Below are 20472 nucleotides of genomic sequence, written 5' to 3'. Positions count from 1 at the left end.
ATTGACCATCTGGTTGTCAATCCCTGGTTTCGTTTGGGTTTCCTGGAAGCAGGGCACGTGATGGGGAAGTTTGCACAAGGGGTATGTTGAGGGGAGCTCCCGGGAGAAACCTAAGCAGGGGTGATCAGAGCAGGCAGGGGCAGGGGGAGGGCTGAGCGAGCAGGTGGGGGAGGACCTAGACTGTAAACTGCACCTCAGAAGCAAGAGGTCTCGTCTTTTTATTTATTTATTTACTTTAATGTTTATTTATTTTTGAGAAACAGAGCACAAGTGGGGGAGGGGCAGAGAGAGAGACTCAGAATCCGAAGCAGGCTCTAGGCTCCAAGCTTTCAGCACAGAGCCCAACGCGGGGCTCGAACTCAAGAACCGCGAGATCATGACCTGAGCCGAAGTCAGACGTTCAACCAACTGAGCCACCCAGGCACCCCTAGTCGTGGTTTTTTTTTTTTAATGTTTATTTTTGAGACAGAGAGACAGAGCATGAACAGGGGAGGGTTAGAGAGAGGGAGACACAGAATCCGAAACAGGTTCCAGGCTCTGAGCTGTCAGCACAGAGCCCGACGCAGGGCTCGAACTCACAAACCTCGAGATCATGACCTGAGCCGATGTCAGCCGCTCAACCGACTGAGCCACCCAGGCGCCCCTAGTCATGTGTTTTTTTTTTTTTTTAATGTTTATTTATTTTTGAGAAACAGAGCACAAGTGGGGGAGGGGCAGAGAGAGAGACTCAGAATCTGAAGCAGGCTCCAGGCTCCAAGCATTCAGCACAGAGCCTGATGCAGGGCTCGAACCCAGGAACTGCGAGATCGTGACCTGAGCCGAAGTCGGTAGCTTCACCGACTGAGCCACCTAGGCGCCCCAAGGGCTAGTCTTTTATATCCCCACATCAGGCAGTCACTGGCTACAGGCCGTTCTGGGTGGTGGGGGAACCCCCTAAGCATTTTGAGATGAGGGGCTTCCTTCACCTGAGGGCAGTGAGCAGCCTAGGGTCTGGGTGCCCTGGCCCGTAAAGGGAGTCTGGACACGTCACCAACTGTGTCTGCTGTGATCTCCATGGGGGCGGATGGAGGTACAGAAATCCCTCTTTAACGATAATATGAGAAAAGAGATTCACTCTCGGCCTCCTGCATTCATGGATTTGGCAGATGTTTGGTTAGTGCTGGCCACAGGGCCGGGCTCTGTGGTTGGCAGTGAGCAGGACAGACGAGGTGACTGTGCTTGAGGCACTTGCTCACTAGTTGTAGGGCGGAGCCCGACACGAAGCTAGGGGGCACGATGGGAAATGAGATACAAGCCTGCAAACTGGGGCCCGCGGGCCAGATCGGACACACACTGCCTGCGTGCGGCATGTTGGGGGCTTCAACCTCAGGGTTAAGAGGTTAAGGGTTAAGAGCATACAGCCTGCAAGGCAAAAAAATTTCACTCTCCAGCCCTTTACAGACGTTTGTAAAGGAAACATCTGGGATGAGAGCTCGCTCATGTGTGTCCACGTGTCCGTTTGCCCCGATGGGGAGCAGGAAGTCATCAGAAAGTGTTAACCAGGGTGGGGGGGAATACGGATAATGAAAGCGGTTTTCAAAATCCTTAACAATTTGCGGAGCGAGCCCGTTCCTCTGAGCTGTTCCTGATGCGACCTTCTCTCCGTGGCAGGTGAGGAGCAGGACGTCCTGGATGCCTCCAGTGAGGTCAGATGTCTGGAGGTGGCCCAGCAGGCCAATCTTCTTTTCACTGGCCTCGTTTCGGGGGTCGTCCTGGTGTTCCCCCTGAATTCCAGACAGGATGTGATGTGCATCCCCCCTCCCGAGGCCCGGAAAGCCATCAACTGCATGGCCCTTAGTCAAGGAGAGGAGCGCCTGGCCATCGCCTATGACAGCATCATCCTGGTGCTGGACATCAGCCCCGGGGATCCCTGTCCGGTTGTTGATGGGCCAACATACACCTTCTACACCCAGCTGCCCGAGACCATCTCCAGCGTGGCCGTCCTGGCTGACTACCGTGTGATCTACGGCATGACCGACGGTGAGCTCTTCCTTTACGAGTGTGCGAATTCCAAAGTGTTCCCTCTGGAGGCCCACAGGAGCCGGGTCACCTGTGTGCAGGTCAGCCACAAGGAGCAGCTGGCGGTCAGCGGATCCGAGGAAGCCCTGCTGTGCCTCTGGGACCTGCAGGTCTGCAAGTGGAGATTCGAGACGAGCTACACGGTGCGTGGCCCACACACCTCGTGCAGGCTAGGTCCCGGCGTTAGAAAGCTGATGACAGGTGTCCTGTATTAAGTGCATACCGTGTGCCATCACCCAGGGTCGGGAGCAGGGTGGGGCCCGTGAGAGACACTCACCTTGGGAGCAGAGCTTAAGGGGCTGCCCTGAAACTTGGCAATCAAGAGAGACGCTATTTTAAGGCAGTGTTTACAAAAATTGAAACAAATACAAAAGATACGCAAGAGAGCGAAATCTTTTAAAACATTTTTTTTTTATTTTTGAGGGAGAGAGAGAGATAGCGTGAATAGGGGAGGGGCAGAGAAAGAGGTAGACAGAGGATCCGAAGTGGGCTCTGCGCTGACAGCGGAGAGCCCAATGCAGGGCTTGAACTCACAAACTGCAAGATCATGACCTGAGCCGAAGTTGGACGCTCAACCGACTGAGCCACCCAGATGCCCCAAGATATCGTTTTAAATAAAGATCAGATCCTGCACAGCACACCCCGGCCTCACCCTCCTTACCCTAATCCTGATAGCCATTCTTGTGCCCAAGAGTTTTGATTTCTAGGTGTGGCCAGAGGCCACGCTGTCCCGCCTCTCGGAGCCACGTTCTCAAGAGGGGAGACAGTGCGAGTTCTGTGAGGGCTCACAGAGGTGAGGGCTTTTGTGTTTTGCTTATGGAGGTGGCCCCCATCCCTAGGAGAGCTCCTGACATGTCCTCAAGGCTCGACAAATGTTTGTGGGAAAGGGCTAGTGTGTAAGAAGAGCTTTGAGGAAAAATAGGACAAGGTAAAGGGGGTAGAGGCTGCTATTTAGGAAAGTCAAATGAGCCTGGCGGAACAGCATTCTTGGCAGAAGGAACAGCAGCTGTGAAGGTCTGAAGAGGGAAACTGGCAACTGACTCCCTAACGTATGAAGTGTCTTAGAATCCGTACTGCCCACCTCATAAGGAGCTATTCTAGTTTTTTGTATCAATAGAATTAAGAGCTGCCATAAATATATTCATATATTCATATTATATACTATATGAAAATGCATATTAGAATATCCTTCTATAATGTAATCCCTACAACGATCTCATAAGGTTGGTGTTACTATTCCAGTCTTTCAAATGGGGAATGAAGGCCAGACCTTTGGTTGTAAGATATAAAAACTATTCATAAACATAGGAAGATGATCTTGTAACTAAGAGAGACAGTATGTATAGTTTCATCTTAAAAGGCTTTTGTCCTGGCTCAGTTAGTTCAACTCAGGTCATGATCTCGTGGGTTTGAGCCCTGCTTTGGGTTCTGTGCTGACAGCTCAGAGCCTGCAGCCTGCTTCAGATTCTGTCCCTCTCTCTCTGACCCTCCCCTCCACGCGCTTTGTCTCTTTCTCAGAAAAATAAATAAACATTAAAAAAAAAAAAAAGCTCCCATCCCATCTGACATTTATTTTTAGGAAGCCACTATAAGGCTGGGCTGTAAGTAACCTTTCATCTTGTTGAGTGGAAAATATCACCCCAGCAGTTAAATACACCTAGCTCTTTCTTTTTTTCTTTTTCTAATTTTGTTTTTTTGTTGTTTAATTTGAGAGAGAGAGGGAGAGGGGAGAGGCAGAGACAGAGAGAGACTCTTAAGCAGGCTCCACGTGGAGCCATCACAGGGCTCGGTCCCACGACCCTGGGATTGTGACCTGAGCCCAAATCAAGAGTCAGATACTCAACTGACTGAGCCCACCCACGCACCCTGTCATGTATTTATTTATGTATTTATTTATTTATTCATTCCCTGTTTTTGTTTGTAAATAAACTTCATCTTGGAATGGTTTTAGGTCTATAGAGTTGTAAAGATCGTACAAAGGTCCTCCTGTACGCACTCCTCACCTGGCTTCCCCGATGTCGACCTCTTATGTGACTAGAGTACGTTAGTCACAACTAATGAGTTACCATGGGGATGGTGCTGTTAACTAAGCTACCAACTTGACTGGGATCACATATTTTCCAACGGATTTCCCTTTTCTGTTCTAGGCTCTAGGATGCCATGCTGCATTTAGCATATAGCATTTAATTAAAGACCATTGTAGCTGGGGCGCCTGGGTGGCTCAGTCAGCTGAGCATCCAACTCCAGCTCAGGTCATGATCTCATGGTTCATGGGTTCAAGCCCCGCATCAGTCTCTCTGCTGTCAGCACAGAGCCTGCTTCATATCCTCTGTGCCCATCTCTCTCTGCCCCTCCCCCACTTGCGCGCGCGCTCTCTCTCTCTCTCTCTCTCTCTCTCTCTCTTTCAAAAATACACATAAAAAAAATACCACTATAGTTAATGCTTGTATAGTTGGGGTCACTTAAGTTAAAACTAATAGGGACGCCCTGGGTGGCTCAGTCGGTTAAGTGTCCAACTTGGGCTCAGGTCATGATCTCGTGGTTCACAGGTTCGAGCCCCACGTCGGGCTCTATGCTGGCAGCTCAGAGCCTGGAGCCTGCTTCATGGATTCCGTCTCCCTCTCTCTCTGCCCCTCCCCCACTCGTATTCTGTCTGTCTCTCTCTCAAAAATAAATAAAACATTAAAAAAAAAAGAAATTAAAACGGATAATTCCTGCTCTCCAATGCAAAATGTCTGTAAAGCTCTCAATCCCGTCCCTATGAAGATGTGTTTTGGTCCTGGGAATATCGGTCCTACGATCTCTCCAGGGTTTCATTGGATCCGTCCCGCATGAGGGGCTTCCAAGGCTGGCTTCCTATGCAGATGCCTTGGTGACTCTCAGGCAGAGACTCATGCAGAGTCCTAGGGGACTCTCAGTTTGAAATCCAGATCACCTTGTCTTTTTTTTTTTTTTTTTAATGTTTTATTTTTGACAGAGACAGAGCATGAGCCAGGGAGGGACAGAGACAGAGGGAGACACAGAATCCGAAGCAGCCTCCGGGCTCCGAGCTGTCAGCACAGAGCCCGACGCGGGGCTTGAATTCACAAACTGTCATCGTGACCTGAGCTGAAGTCAGATGCTTGACTGACTGAGTCACCCAGGCGCTCCAAGATCACCTTGTCTTTTTCAACAGAATTCTTACTGTAGAGGAGTCCAGTGTGTCTGCTTCTCCAAGGATGACAAGTACGTGTATGCGGGCTTGAAGGACCGCTCCATCATCGTCTGGAGCGTGCTGGATGGTGAGTCATTTTGCTTTGAGGGCAAGACCGAGCTTAGATCTGGCGAGGAGTGCCTTGTTCTGGGCTCTGGGCACTACAGGGCTCTGCTCTGGTCTCCCCTCGCTGGGTCCCTCTGCTTACAGAGGTGTCTGTGGGACACGGGGACAGGCCCCGCCAGAGCTACACCTCCTCTTTTTAGACCCATGCTCTGGATACCTGGAACATTCTCCCCACCTGGGAGGTGCCCTCTTTAGGGCCTGGGCAGCCCTCTTCTCCCTCTTCTCCTTCTGAGGGTGGACTGTGCCCCTAGTGTGAACACCCCGGGACTTGGGGGGTGGCCATGGGTGATGAGCCTGGAGTCTGGGTGCATGAGCTGGGTAGGCGGTTCACGTGCATATGTGTGAGGCCCCGAGGACTGTAGGATAAAGCTGAGTGAGGGAAGGAAGAGGAGGGGCCAAGCCACAAAGAGCGGGGGACTCTCTCACACCATGACCTTCCAGTATGGAACTGAGGACCCTGAGAATTCTCAACACAACATGACCTTCCACGTGGTTCCGAAGACACATCCATCAATGTAGGAGGACAGAGCATAGTTCACTGAATAGCTTATTGTCTAGATTTCCAACATTTATGCATTGGACCTTATAGGATGCGGGCCCTGATTCATTCTCTTGCCCCAGGCCCCCTAAATGAGAGGGGCCAGCTTGCTTAAGACCAGCCACCTTGCAAACCTCCCAGCTCTCAGTGTGGTCAGTATTACCCTAAAGGCATATTAATGAGAGTTAACACTTCTTGTGTACGGGGTCCTGTTCCCGGGCCACTGAATTCCCTTGGCAGCCACCTCATTCTACAGAGCAAAAATTGAGGCTCTGAGAGGTGAGGTGACCGCCCAAGGTCACACAGTGACGCTCGTCTACCTTTGTCGCCCTCCTACGTGATCTATAGAGAAAGGAACCCTTCTGACCCTGGGCAGGGCATCCGTGCCGTTAGCTCCCGCCCCCCCCCCCCCCCCCCCCCCACGTAACAAGTGACGAAGCTGTAGTTCAGGGGGGTTAAGAGATTTGCCCAAGGTCACAAAGCGCGTGGGTGGGTGAATGGGTATCAGGTCGACTGGAATACATTGTAATCAAATACACTGCCATCCGATGTAGCGTAGCTTAATGCTTGTGGCAAAGATCTGCAGGTTAAAAAAGTTACGGATGGCTTGGGCGCTGCGGTCTGCGGATTGCGGCCTTCAAAGCCCAGCCCGGGCAGGTGCACAACCTCTCTTTCTCCTCCTCCTCCAATAATAACCTTTACCGAGCTCGCTCTGGGCTGAGACCGATACACCTGACACACTTAACATCTTGGAACCTTAGAATTCTCCTCAGCAGGCAGGTTCGGCTCTCATTCCCACGTCGCCCACGAGGCGGGGGGGACTCCCGAGAGTTTAGACGTTGTCGTGCCTAAGCTAGTAAGAGGCATAGCAAGGATGTGACCCGCGCAGCCAACTCTCACGTGTGTGAGATTGGATCTCTGTGGCCCCCACGGTCTCATGTGTGCCCTGCTGTCCCTCCAACCCCCACCCGAAAAGGCACCTTGCTGGCTGTCCAGTTTGTCCACGCCGTGGTGAACAGAATCATCCCAACTTCCAATGGCTTCATCGCCCCCACGAGACACGGCTATCTCATCCGGGAGCGTTTCCAGGACCCTTCGTCAAGAGCCTCACAGCAGGACCCTCTCAAGAACTTCAAGAAGGCAGTGTGGAAGGTCAAATCCAGGCAGAGAGACGAAGCGGCGGCTGTCGCAGGAGTCCCCCAGGACTCGAGATCAGCAAGTGCCCAGGGAAATGCGTGCAAATCGAACAAACGCTCACAAGTCTGCCTGCTCGTGTAGAACCCCCTCCCCCATGGGGGCATGAGACGCCAGTGACTTAGCCCCCCTTCAGTCCGGTTGAAGCAAAGAGAATGTACGTGTTGATGTCTATCCGGACCCAAAGCCCCAGATTATATGACTCAGACCCTGTTTCTCACCATCTTTCCACTCTGCTCTCCTGCTTGTTGGCTGGGTTCCCCCAGGAACCCGCCACCCCCAGGTTAGCAACATGACGGCCAAGTTCAGTAGAAAAGAGACCTTCCCTTTGCCAGCAGTCTGAACCGAAGTGCTGGCCCCGATTCGATTGGCCCCAGTGGGCTCGTGCACCTATCTCTGGGTGAATGCAGTGCTGTGATTGGCCAGCCTGACCCAGTGTCCACTGGGGCTGGGGATGGAGTCAATATGGCCCAAGCATGTTGCCTGAGAACGGGAGGGACTGTGCCCGGGAGGGAAACTGGGGGGTGGTACAGGGCAAAGGAAGGATGGCTGGATGTAAGATTCACCAAACCACAGAGGTGGACCACAGAGCTTTATCGTTAATTTATAAAGCATCAGGTGCTATTGTCTGATCCTTATCACAGCCCACACTTCAGGGAGGGTAGGAGTTTCTGCATCCATTTCACAGACAAGGAAACCGAGCCTTGGCAGGTAGCTGTGATTTGCTCAAACTCTCAAGCCTGGGGTGCAGGGGCTCTGAGAGAAGAGAGCCAGGAGCTTTCCCGTCCCAGTCCTGTTGAGCCACCTCGCTCCAATTTTAGTCTCAGAAGCATGACCATCTGTACCACAGGTGACACACTCAAATGCCCACGGGGGCCAGTGGATAATCTAGATGATGACCAGGCACCCGGGTGAGCAGCAGAGAGTGATGGAGACCGTGGGGACGTGTGGAGGACATGTGCTCTGCCTGGGGCGGGCATGGGCACCCTGACTCTACCCTAGAATGGCTGCGGGGAAAGCCGCTCCCTGGTGCCAGCTTCCTGTTGTTGTAAACAAAGCCAGAAACCCAGACTTTCATGTCACATTTTCCCCATTCTTAAAAGTTAGCGACTGATGGGAATGCAAGCTGGTGCGGCCACTCTGGAAAACAGTATGGAGGTTCCTCAAAAAACTAAAAATAGAACTACCCTACGACCCAGCAATTGCACTACTAGGCATTTATCCACGGGATACAGGTGTGCTGTTTCGAAGGGACACATGCACCCCCATGTTTAGAGCAGCACCATCAACAATCGCCAAAGTATGGAAGGAGCCCAAATGTCCATCGATGGATGAATGGATAAAGAAGATGTGGTATGTATATACAATGGAGTATTACTCGGCAGTCAAAAAGAATGAAATCTTGCCATTTGCAATGACGTGGATGGAACTGGAGGGTATTATGCTAAGTGAAATTAGTCAGAGAAAGACAAAAATCGTATGACTTCACTCATATGAGGACTTTAAGATATAAAACAGATGAACATAAGGGAAGCAAAAATATATAAAAACAGGGAGGGGGACGAAGCATAACAGACTCATAAATATGGAAAACAAACTGAGGGTTACTGGAGGGGTTGGGGGGAGATGGGCTAAATGGGTCAGGGGCACTAAGGAATCTACTCCTGAAATCATTGTTGCACCATATGCTAACTAATTAGGATGTAAACTAAAAAAAAAAAAAAGGTAACGATTGACTCACATTTACAGCTACAGGCACATTTAGCCCGTGTGTCTCTAGTTCAGGAGCCGGCTTCGTGAGTCAAGCCGGCATGAAAATAACAAACCTGTCATAGCCTCTCCCCTCTGTCGGATTCCAGACAGTTTCAGAACAAGCAACCTTAGAAACAGAGGCTTTTAAGCTACATGTGACCCTACTGACTGTCTTATTCAGTAGTTTCCCAAACTAGGGTTCCCAAAAGGGCTTTGGCACTTGCGTGGATATGAGTATCAAATCCCATTTTTAAAACATATTTTAAACCGTAATTTAAAGATGCCTGTTCAGCTGGGTTAGGAAGCAGCTTTTAAGGTAGCGGAGATAACTAACTTAGGATTCTCCTGCCGTCTTCCTTTAACCAAGATTTTGAGGGGAGGCCTTGAAAAGACAGCGACTCGTTGCCACTCCTCTGTGGATCAGGGGTTTCACCCAACGCAGAAATAAAGTGGATGTTGTGACAGAGTGAAGATTTCAGCTACAACGTACGGTTTTAAATGTGTGCGCCCATCTCGACGGCCTCAGTGAGAATCCATTGTTTTTACGTAAATACTAATTTGAAGATAGAAGAGAAATTTTACCAATAAAATGCTACTCTGAATTGTTGTACTATTGGGAGTTTTTGCAGTGAACTTTCACTTGAGAGAGTCTGGTTGCTATGAATGTTTGGCAAGCCCTGTGCTTTAAGGAGGTGTGATTTGTGAGAGATGCCCCTGCCAGGGCAGAGCCAGGCTGAAAGCCCCACTTTGCTGTCTTACGCTAAGCAGTACCATGTAACATTGCATCCAAACTGGGATACTTTTGAGAGAGAAGGGTTGCGCCTTGAACAATTACTCCTTGAGGTGCCTGGGTGGCTCAGTCGGTTAAGCGTCTGACTCTTGGTTTCGGCTCAGGTCATGATCTCACAGCTCATGGACTCGAGCCCGAGTCAGGCTCTGTGCTGACAGTGTGGAGTCTGCTTGGGATTCTCTCTCTCTCTCCCTGTCTCTCTGCCCCTCCCTGCCTTTCTCTCTCTCAAAATAAATAAATAAACTTAAAAAATATTTTTTTTAATACACAATTACTCCTGGACAGTTGAAAAAAAAATTGGACTGTCCCAAGATGATTGGAACGTACTTGCAACAGGAATTAATTTATATTAAATTCCAAGGACTTTTTAAAATTGAGATGTAGGGGCACCTGTGTGGCTCAGTCGGTTAAGCGTCCGACTTCGGCTCAGGTCACGATCTCACTGTCTGTGAGTTCGAGCCCCGCGTCAGGCTCTGTGCTGACTGCTCAGAGCCTGGAGCCTGTTTCAGATTCTGTGTCTCCCTCTCTCTCTGACCCTCCCCCGTTCATGCTCTGTCTCTCTCTGTCTCAAAAATAAATAAACGTTAAAAAAATTTTTTTAATTGAGATGTAATTAACATAACGCTCTATCAGTTTCCGGTGTATGACATAATGATTCGATATTTGCGTGTTGCAAAATAAATTTAGTTAACATCCAGCCCTACACATAGTTACACTTTTTTTTTCTTGTGATGAGAACCTTTTAAAAAAGATTTTATTTTATTATTTTTAAAAGATTTAGGGGTGCCTGGGTGGCTCAGTTGGTTGAGCGTCCGACTTTGGCTCAGGTCAGGATCTCATGGTTCATGAGTTTGAGCCCCATGTCGAGCTCTGTGCTAACAGCTCAGAGCCTGGTGCCTGCTTCAGATTCTGTCTCCCTCGCTCTCTGCCCCTCCCCCACTCACGTTCTGTCTCTCTTTTTCAAAAATAAATAAACATTAAAAAAATTTTTTTAAAGATTTAAGTTCTCTCTATACCCAACGTGGGACTCGAACTCACAACCCTGATATCAAGAGTCGCAATGTCTACCAACTGAGCCAGCCAGGTGCCCCATGTGCTGAGGACTTTTGAGATCTATTCTCTTAGCAACTTTCAAACATACCGTACAATATTAATTATAGTCACCACGCTGGACATTACATCTCCAGAACTGATTTATCTTCCACCTGGAAGTTTATAAGCTTTGACTACCTTTGCCCATTTTCCCCACCATCCCTGTCCCCTGCCTCTGGTAACCGCAAATCTGTTTTCTGTATCTATACGTTCAGGGTCTTTTAAAATTTATTTTTGAGACAGAGAGAGAGCATGAGCTGGGTAGGGACAGAGTAGGGGTTGGGGAGAGAGAATCCCAAGCAGGCTCCACACGTGGAGCGTGACCCAGGGCTCAATCTCACAACCACAAGAACGTGACCCGAGCGGCTACCAAGAGCCAACTGCTTAACCCACAGAGCCACCCAGGCGCCCCCATTTTTAACGTTTACTTTATTTTAAAAGTCTACGGACTTTTTATTCATTCACTTAGCGTGAAAATGTTCCAGCCTATAGCCAAGTTGTGATACGAGGACAATGAACACACATTGGTTCACCATCACGATTGAACAACTCTCCTAGTGCTGTCAATCTTCTGCTAAACCACTTCAAAGCAAGGGCCAGGAATGGGGTGAGGACACTGAGGCACAAGGTTTCAGGGCGCACCAAAAACCTCAGCCATCGAAGAATGTTTTATTACTGTATTTTTAAAATCAACATGGATAAAAAATGCATGATGAACAAAATATCAACATTTTAAATTAAAGATGGGATTGGGGCACCTGGCTGGCTCAGTTGGTGGAGCATGGGACTCTTGATCTTGGGGTTGTGAGTTCGAGCCTCTCATTGGGTGTAGAGATTACTTTAAAAATTTTTTTAAAATCTTAAAAAAAAAAAAAAAAAAAAGATGGGATCTGACCCTGCACTTGAGTGAACTTGTCTCACCCTCATTTCGGCTCTGGTGATGTCAAGATACCTCACCCCCTAAATACATCAGGAGACATCTTTCAGGAATCAAGTCATTCTTGTACATAACCACACACTTATGAAAACTGACAATTGTGTTTTGTTTGCTTTTTTTTTTTTTTTTTTTGAGAGAGACAGAGACAGTGCAAGCAGATTAGGGGCAGGGGCAGAGAGAGAGAGAGAGAGAGAGAGAGAGAGAGAGAATCCCAAGCAGAGCCCAATGCAGGGCTCAAACTCACAAAACTGTGAGATTATGACCTGAGCCGAAAGCAGGAGTCAGATGCTTAACCCAATGAGCCACCCAGGTGCCCCAAAAATTGTTACTTAAATGTCTTTCCGTAGGCATCCTGATTTTCCTAATTAACCTTAAAACATCTTATATGGCGGTTTCTTTCAAACTAGGACCCAATCAAGATTTGTTCACGTGTTGCATGTGGTTGCTTTGTCTCTCCAATATCTTACATTCTAGAGCAGGAGTCAGTAAACCAGCCTGCAGGCCTGCCACGTATTTTTGTAAATAAAGTTTTATTGGAACATGGCCATACCCGTTTATTTACATATCGCCAGCGGCAGCTTTCATTAGTGACGCAGAATATATGGTTCCAAAAGCCAAAAATGTTTGCCATCTGGCCCTTTACAGAAGTGTGCTGATCCTGGTCTTAAGGGCTTGATTCGATTCAGGGTAACCTTTTTTTTTTTTTAAAACAGACTTTTTAAAGCAGTTTTAGGGGGCACCTGGCTGGCTCAGTCGGAAGAAGAGGCAACTCTCGATCTCAGGGTTGTGAGTTCAAGCCCCATGTCAGGTATAGAGATTACATAATTTTTTTTTACTTCTTTTTCATTTTTATTTATTTTTGAGAGAGAGCGTGTGTGCATATGCATGCCAGTAGGGGAGGAGCAGAGAGACAGGGAGAGAGAGAGAATTCCAAGCAGGCTCCACACTGTTAGCACAGAGCCAAACACAGGGCTTGATCCTATGAACTATGAGATCATGACCTGAGCTGAAATCAAGAGTCATACACTCAACCGACTGAGCCACCTACGCGCCCCTACTTAAATTTTAAAAAGTTTAAAAAAAAAGCAGTTTTAGGTTCACAGGAAAATTGAGTGGAAGGTACAGAGATTTCCCATGAACCCCCTGCCCCAACACATGCACAGCCTCCCCTACTATCAAGTAACTTAGTTACACTTGATAAACCTACGTTGACATACATGTTAAATAAGAAACAAGGGTGCCTGGGTGGCTCAGCTGATTAAGTGTCTGACTCTCTCTTTTTTTTTTTAATGCTTGTTTATTTTTGAGAGAGAGACAGACAGACAGAGACAGAGCATGAGTAAGAGAGGAGCAGAGAGAGAGGGAGACATAGAATCCGAAGCAGGCTCCAGACTCTGAGCTGTGAACACAGAGCCCGATGGGGAACTCGAACCCACAGAATGCAAGATCGTGACCTGAGCTGGAGTCAGGTGCTTAGCGGACTGAGCTGTCCAGGTGCCCCCATCATCTGACTCTTGATTTCAGCTCAGGTCATGATCTCATGGTTCGTGGGTTCAAGCCCCACATCGTGCTCCATGCTGACAGTGAAGACCCTGCTTAGGATTCTCTCTCTGCCCCTCCCCTGCACTCTCTCTCTAAAAATAAATAAATACTTGGGCGCCTGGGTGGCTCAGTCAGTTAAGCGTCTGACTTCGGCTCAGGTCATGGTCTCGTGGTTTGTGAATTCGAGCCCCGCCATGGGCTCTGTGCCGACAGCTCAGAGCCTGGAGCCTGCTTCGGATTCTCTGTCTCCTCTCTCTGCCCCTCCCTCACTGTGCTCTGTCTCTCTCTCTCTCTGTCTCTCAAAAATAAATAAATGTAAAAAAATAAAAATAAAAAATAAATTAAAACATAAATAAACTTAAAAAAATAAAAAAGAAACAAGAGACCTATAATAGAGTCACTTGTGCTAAACCTCACATCAGCAAACCAAGACTTAATACCTAATTTAATAGCACTGTAAGCCCCTCCCAGGACTGTAATCTTAACCAGTAGGTCTGGAATTTCCTGGTCAGCACTAGTGAGGTAATCCACTTGATAGAGTCCCTCCATCCCCCAAAGAAAGATAAGATTATCTGGTTGTTGTGGGTTTTTTTGCCCCCAATGTCTATAAAATCCTTCCACTTTTTTACAGCTCCTTGGAGCTCCTTTCTGCTTGCTAGACAGGATACCGCCCAATTCTTAAATTGTTGAATAAAGTCAATTTGATCTTTAAGTTTAATCAGCTGAATTTTGTTTTCGTAACACATCGGAATCACAAGGTAAGCATTTTGGGCAAGACCACGTTGTAAAAGTTACATGTGGCTGCCTAACAAAGTACCACAAACTTAGCAGCTGCGAATAACAGCCACGTATGACCTCATCGTTTCTGTGGGTTATGAGGCCAGGCTCATTGTGGTTGGGTTCTTTCTTTGCTCACTCACGAGTGTTAGCCAGGCTGGTATCTCATGGAGCGGCTCACAGCTCTCAGGTTGTTGGCAGAATTAAGCTCCTCGCTGTAGGACTGTGGACCTCAGCTCCTAGAGGCTGCCTCTGTCCATAGGCATTCACGACATACCCGGTTCCTCTTTGAAGGCTGGCAGGATAGCATCTTTCCACTGTCTCAAGGCGCTGACCTCCAGATTGTCCTTTAAAGGTTGCCCCTGATTAGGTCAGGCCCACCCAGAATCTTCTCCCTTCTGATGAACTCAAAATCAACTCAAGGGGACCTTAAACACACCTGCAAAATCCCTTCACCTTTGCCATGTGGCGTGACCTACTTGCAGAAGTGACATCCATCATACTCACAGGACCTGCCCACACTCCAGGATGGGGGATTCGAGGGGGTACACATACCAGAGGTGAGACTCTCCAGGCCCGTTTTAGAATTCTGCCACAACATGTGATTCTGGACTTTGGAGATTTTGGTTGTGAAGTTTGCCATCTGGAAAGGCTTAGATTAGTTCAAAATAGTTACCTTTTGATCATGTCTTTTTAACCTTGCCAAAAGACTGTCCAAAGAAAGACCTACCTATGAATCTTACCATAATGCTATTAAGTTTGTGAAATGGTAAGGAAATTAGTGTTGGTCTAGTGCAATTGTCAACGTTAAGAGCTTTCATTCAATCTGTGCAGATGAGAACAACAGAGAAAAGAAGTTAGCATTTTTTTTTTCACGTTTATTTCTTTTGAGAGAGAGAGACAGACTGGGGGAGGAGCAGAGAGAGAGGGAGACACAGAATCGGAAGCAGGCTCCAGGGTCTGAACTGTCAGCATAAAGCCTGATGCCGGGCTTGAACCCACGGACTGTGAGATCATGACCTGAGCCAAAGTTGGAGGCTTAACAGACTGCCACTCAGGCACCCCAGAACTTAGCATTTTTTACGCTTTATAAAAATAAGAACGAAAGATGTCTGTGGACGGAAGACGTCAGCTGGCTGTCTGCATACAAACGTGCAGGCCCACACAAACACCCGAGGTGAAAACCTGGCTTGCCGTCTCCTGTTCTCCAAATGAGTGAGGGCTTCCTCAGGGAGATCTGTAAAAAGAATGGAAAACTAAAAGTGATCCTTGAAATGTGAATAGACCCACCCTCCTCGGAGGCGAGGAGGCATAGAGTGAGGACCCCGTGGGGTGTCAAAAGCCCACACGTGCAGTTGGTACTCTAGGACAGTGACTAATAGGTTGCCAGGAGGCGTTGGTGTGAAAATGACTGTCCAGACATCTGGCGGCCTCAAAGGGTTCAGGCCCTCTTAGCCGATGTTCATGCAGGAATGCGCTGAAACTGAGCTGACTCCCTTTCTGGGCTGGGAGCCACGAATCCTGGAGGCTTGCTTCCTCCTCCTCCCCTCCCCCCCACATCTACCAGGCACCACACACAGTCTCTCTGCCTCACCTTCTGAATATTGCTTCCTTCCACCCCCTCCTCTCCACCTCCACAGCTCCCCTCCCTGGTCTAAGCCACCAACCTCCTTTGCCTAAATGATGAAACACCCTCCCTGCACCCTGCCTGGCTTCCCTCCCATCACTTCCCTGCAGAGCGGCCCCGGGCACTCGCTTCCAAATTCAAAGCTGTTCAAGCAGCAGCTTGCATAAAACCCATTTACACCGCGCTTTATACCGGGCGCTGGATGCCAAGACCAAAATTTGTAACTCATCCCATGAGGACGAGTGCTCTGCCTCTGCTGGCCTTGCCCTGCTTATCCTGCCCCTCCCTGCCCCCACTGCCACCCCCTGACTCCTCTGCACTGCCACAACACCGGTGTCTCTGTCTCTCTCTAAGTTCAAGTGCACCACGTTCCTTCCCATCGAGGGGCCCTTACACAGCTGTTTCTCCTGACTTTCATGGCGAATGCCCACACACCCGTTAGAACTCAGCTGGAGTGTCACCTCCTCCGGGAAGTCTTCCTCATCCCTGGCTAGACTGGGTTAAATCCCCCAGGGGGGCAGGTAGTGTTTTCCAAAAATGGTCACGGCAGTATTTCCCGTCCCCTATCCTATTCCAGAATCTGGCCACTGCCCAGGTTCTGGAGTCCGTTTGCCTTCCTTTGGAATTTGGGAGGGACTTTGTAATGGCTACAATGGATATGATTCTGTGTGACTTCTGAGGCCGGGTCAGAAAAGGTGATACGGCTTCCACCCGGCTTGCTCGCTCCTCTTGGGACAAGGGTTCTCAGAACTCAGCTGCCATGATGCTCAGGGTGTGTGTAGGGGCTGCAGGTAGGTGCTTCTGGCAACAGCTGTCTCCACCTACAGCCAACGGCAACTGACAGACATGTGGGTGAGTAAACCCTCCGAAGATTCCAGCCTCAGCTTTCCAACTGCCCGGCTGACACGGAGGGGCCAGCGAAGAGCCTTCCCTGCCAAGCTGCCCAAATTGCAGGTTGCAGAGCAAATAAACGTGGTCATTTCAATCCTCTAAATCTTGGGGTGGTTTGTTACACAGCCACGGTAACTAGAACATAGTAACTGTTACACTTGTACCTTCTCTTTTGAAGTACCTGAGACAGTTCAAACTACTTTTGTGTGTGTATGTGTGATTATTCGATTCCCATCTTTCCTGAAAGATGGAACCTTCTGTGAAGGCAAAAGCCTCGCCTGTTTTGTTTACCATTCTAATCCTGACACAGAGCCTGGCAAATGATGGGCTCCCTGCCAAGGTACTCTTGGCTTTCCTGCACCTCCTCGCACATAAAAAAGAGATGCCATGTGGTCATTGATTGAATGTTCATTCATTTGATAAACGTTCATAGATGGGGCTCCATGTCAGGGATTTGTGTCAGAGGTGAAGCACAAAAAGGTGATGTACGGGGGACAGGGGGAAGACAGAGGAGGGGTCAGGTCGTGTTTTGAAGGGTGCATAGGTGTTTTCTGAAGAGACAGAACTGGGCTTCTGACCAGGGAAATGGCGTGTGCTAATGCATGGGGCCAGGAAGCAGTCAGGTTGGGCTGACCTTGACAAGAGGTTCTGCACAGGGAGAGGGTGAGTAGAAAATTCTGCAAGAAAAGGTTTGTAAGGGCCAGGTTCTTATGGCCTTCAATACTGCACATAGGTGCTTAGATTCCATCTCACAAGAAATAGGATGACGTTGGAGGTTTGAAAGCAGCTGTGGAATGATCCCAGTTCTGAGAGCACCAGGGCTAGGGAAACTGGTTAAGAGGCTCCTGAACTGGGGGCACCTGGGTGGCTCAGTCCGTCAAGCATCTGACTTCCTCTCAGGTCATGATCTCACGGGGTTCGTGAGCTCTAGCCCTGAGTCAGGCTCTGTGCTGACAGCTCAGAGCCTCCAGCCTGCTTTGGATTCTGTGTCTCCCCCGTCTCTACCCTTCCCCCGCTCACACACACACTCTCTCTCTCTCTCTCTTAAAAAATAAATAAACATTAAAAAAAAAAAAGAGACTCCTGAACTGGTCACTGGGTAAATGATGGAATCAGGACTAGAGAAGTGAAGAGAGAAGTGGAACTAAATCAATAGCCAATTAGCAAAAATGCACTTCCCAAGGCCCCCTGTGGTGCTGTGTGCCCCTGCCCCATTGTCGCATCAACCCTATAAAGCAGGGGTCCACTAATAGTTTTCAGTAAATATATCAGGGCCTGCACATCTTAGGATCTGTCACAGCTGCTCACCCAGCTGTCGTAGTGCAAAAGTAGCCACAGATGATAGGTACACGAGCGGGTGTGCTCCCGTTCCAGTAAAATTTTAATTTACAAACACTGAAATTTGAACTGAAGAAACTTCACGTGTCACGAAATAGTCTTCTCTTTTGATATGTTTCCAACTTTAAAAAATGTAAAAGCCATTCTGAGGTTTGCTTGCGGAGCCGGACAAAAACAAGCGGCACGTCTCGGTTTGCTCTCTCCTGCTATATAAGGAATTGGTTAGCGTTTCAATTTTAGCAAGATCCCGGAGCAAGTCCCTCAAGGAGCCACGCCCCTCGCGACCTCATCAAGCCCCGCCCCTCCGGGAGGAGCCTGCGCATGCGCGGCCGGCCCTCGGGCGGGGGCGGGGCGGGCCGCGGCTCCGACTTCCAACATGGCGCACGCTGGCGGCGGCGGCAGCGGCGGCGGCGGCCCCGCGGGCCGGGGACTGAGCGGCGCCCGCTGGGGTCGCTCGGGCTCCGCGGGCCACGAGAAGCTGCCCGTGCACGTGAGTGCTGTCCCTGCCTTCCCTCGCGAACCCTGTCGTCCGGCCCCCGCGGGCCGATGCCCCTCGCCCGGGCCCCGCCCGGCCCCGCCTCGGCCTCCACTCCGCACAGTCCCCGACCCCAGTCCCCTGACCCCTTACCTCGGCTGCTCTGAGGCTCGGCCCGCCCCCCTCCCCGCCAGAGACCCTTGTCCTCCGTCCCCTCCTCCGCCGACCCCCGCCCACTGGGACCCTCTCCCTCCTCGCAGGTGGAGGACGCCCTCACCTACCTGGACCAGGTGAAGATTCGCTTCGGCAGCGACCCCGCAACCTACAACGGCTTCCTGGAGATCATGAAGGAGTTCAAAAGCCAGAGGTACCCGCGGGACCCCTCCCCACCCCAGGGGGGGCGGCCCTGGGCCGCGGATCCGGCTGAGCGGGGTGGGAACCCCCATCCCGGTTTGCCTCTCCGCCCCAGTCGGGTGACCTTGCGCAGGTCGTGGAACCTCTCAGAGCCTCCTTCCTTCTTAAAAAAAAAAACAAAAAACAAAAAAACAAAAAACGGGAGTGGAGAGTACCTCCCCTGTGGAGCTGTTATGGGGATTCCTGGAAGGAGAGCAGGGATGGGGTTAGGAGACAGCGGGAGAGAAGTCCACAAGTGCACAGTGCGGTCCTGTTTTTACTGAAAATGATTTTTCAGTGAATTTTGTTCGTCAAGAATTTTTTAAAATTAATTTTAATTTTTTTAAGCACTGCATTAAAAGGCTGTTTATCTTGATCATTGAGCGTTTTGGAGCCTTCTCCCCACCCCCCATTAAATCTTGTCATCAAGGTACCCTAGTCCCTAGCCTGTTGGAAAGTAGTGTGCATAAAATGCTTTGTAAAGGGCCTGGCACATAGAAAGGGTTTAAAACACATTAACTGACTTTGTGGGCACACAGGGGGGTTGGAGATAGATGGGGGACCTCGAGACCACGCCCTCATTTGACAGGGGGCTCACTTGGACTTACAAGGGGCCAGGGGCTTGCCCAGACTAAATTTAGGGGTAGTCAGGACTAGAATTTCCTCACTCTGACTCTTAGGTCCCCGCTGGTCACATCCCCACCATGCTGCTTCCCCCTCTTGAGGAAATGTGATAGTGCTGGCCTGGTTTCCTTCCAAGAGAGCCATGCTAGGGTCTCGAGGGAGCCCCAGTGCAGCCATGACGGAGACCCCTGGCATCGTTGTGCAACTGACACTTGCATTGCCTTTGGTATTTATGCCTTGCCGTCACTTGCTGGGATCAACACCGGTGTCATAGTTTATCGCATTGCTTAGAGGGCTTTGGTCTCCTCCCTCTTCCTGGAGTCCCGGACTTCCACTCGGCTCTCCTGACATCTTCAGAACCGGATGCATGTGCTTGGAGTGTTCTGGGGAGCTGTGCCATGCAAATGCCCTGTGGTTCTCACTAGGAGGGCACAGCAAGCCGGAGCCTGGCTGCCGTGGAAGCAGATTACACATTACACGTTGGCTGAATCACACCTGGTCACACTGCAGGGTGCCTTGTTGTCCTTCGAGAAGCTCGTTAGGTGGCGCCGTGAAGGGAGTTGGGAGTGGATTTCGCTTTCGGCGTGCTCCCCGAGACACTTGTGCCCACTTCTCATTCTTTTCTGTTCCAGCATCGATACTCCCGGAGTCATCCGACGCGTGTCGCAGCTATTCCACGAACACCCTGACCTCATTGTTGGATTCAACGCCTTCCTTCCCCTCGGGTACCGAATAGACATTCCCAAGAATGGCAAGTTAAACATACAGTCGCCTCTGTCGAGCCAGGTATGCCGCTGCAGGGGTTTGAGGGATGTGGCCTTAACGTGGCCCATTCTGGTACTCAGTCCCCAGGCCCGGTGGTGCGTCTTGTGTCTTACGTTGTGGGAGAGTCAGAGAAGAGCCAGTCTTTTTCCAGACCTGCTGCTCGCTTCTAGCACAGGGCAGAATAGATCAAAATACCTCCACCGCCTGCCTCTTTACCCCCAAATCGATGGATCCATTTGGAGGATTTAAATTAAGAGTGGATGTATGTGCTTGTGTTGGAGGTTGTGGGGGGGGGGGGGGGGCGGCGCATTCTCTTAACAGTTTTATGTCCTGTCAGAATAACCATCCACAGTCACCAAG

The 20472-nt window shown here is 49.8% G+C and overlaps 2 protein-coding genes across 9 annotated transcripts in view; both read left to right on the top strand.

The window, feature by feature from the left end:
- Nucleotides 1-14229, top strand: part of NWD1 (NACHT and WD repeat domain containing 1) — a 73834-nt gene extending 59605 nt beyond the window's left edge. For 5 of the 6 annotated variants that reach the window (XM_053219690.1, XM_053219692.1, XM_053219691.1 and 2 more), the window contains 3 exons: nt 1651-2201; nt 5234-5339; nt 6892-9887. In XM_053219690.1, the coding sequence (XP_053075665.1) occupies nt 1651-2201; nt 5234-5339; nt 6892-7193 (959 nt within the window). In that variant the 3' untranslated portion in view covers nt 7194-9887. Of the gene's footprint in view, nt 1-1650; nt 2202-5233; nt 5340-6891; nt 9888-13853 lie in introns of those variants that run through there. The other variant, XM_053219695.1, reaches the window with a different exon arrangement.
- Nucleotides 14230-18189: 3960 nt separating this feature from the next.
- The window catches only part of SIN3B (SIN3 transcription regulator family member B), a 37973-nt gene continuing 35690 nt past the window's right edge, over nt 18190-20472 (top strand). For all 3 annotated transcript variants that reach the window (XR_008297208.1, XR_008297209.1, XM_027038259.2), the window contains exons 1-3: nt 18190-18345; nt 18591-18697; nt 19980-20133. Coding sequence is in view for 1 of the 3 variants with exons in the window: in XM_027038259.2 (XP_026894060.1) it covers nt 18232-18345; nt 18591-18697; nt 19980-20133 (375 nt within the window). In the remaining 2 variants the exon portion in view is untranslated. The remainder of the gene's footprint in view (nt 18346-18590; nt 18698-19979; nt 20134-20472) is intronic.

This window comes from Acinonyx jubatus, chromosome A2, assembly GCF_027475565.1.
Source record: "Acinonyx jubatus isolate Ajub_Pintada_27869175 chromosome A2, VMU_Ajub_asm_v1.0, whole genome shotgun sequence".
Lineage (NCBI taxonomy): Eukaryota > Metazoa > Chordata > Mammalia > Carnivora > Felidae > Acinonyx > Acinonyx jubatus.
This window is presented reverse-complemented; position numbering and strand designations above follow the sequence as displayed.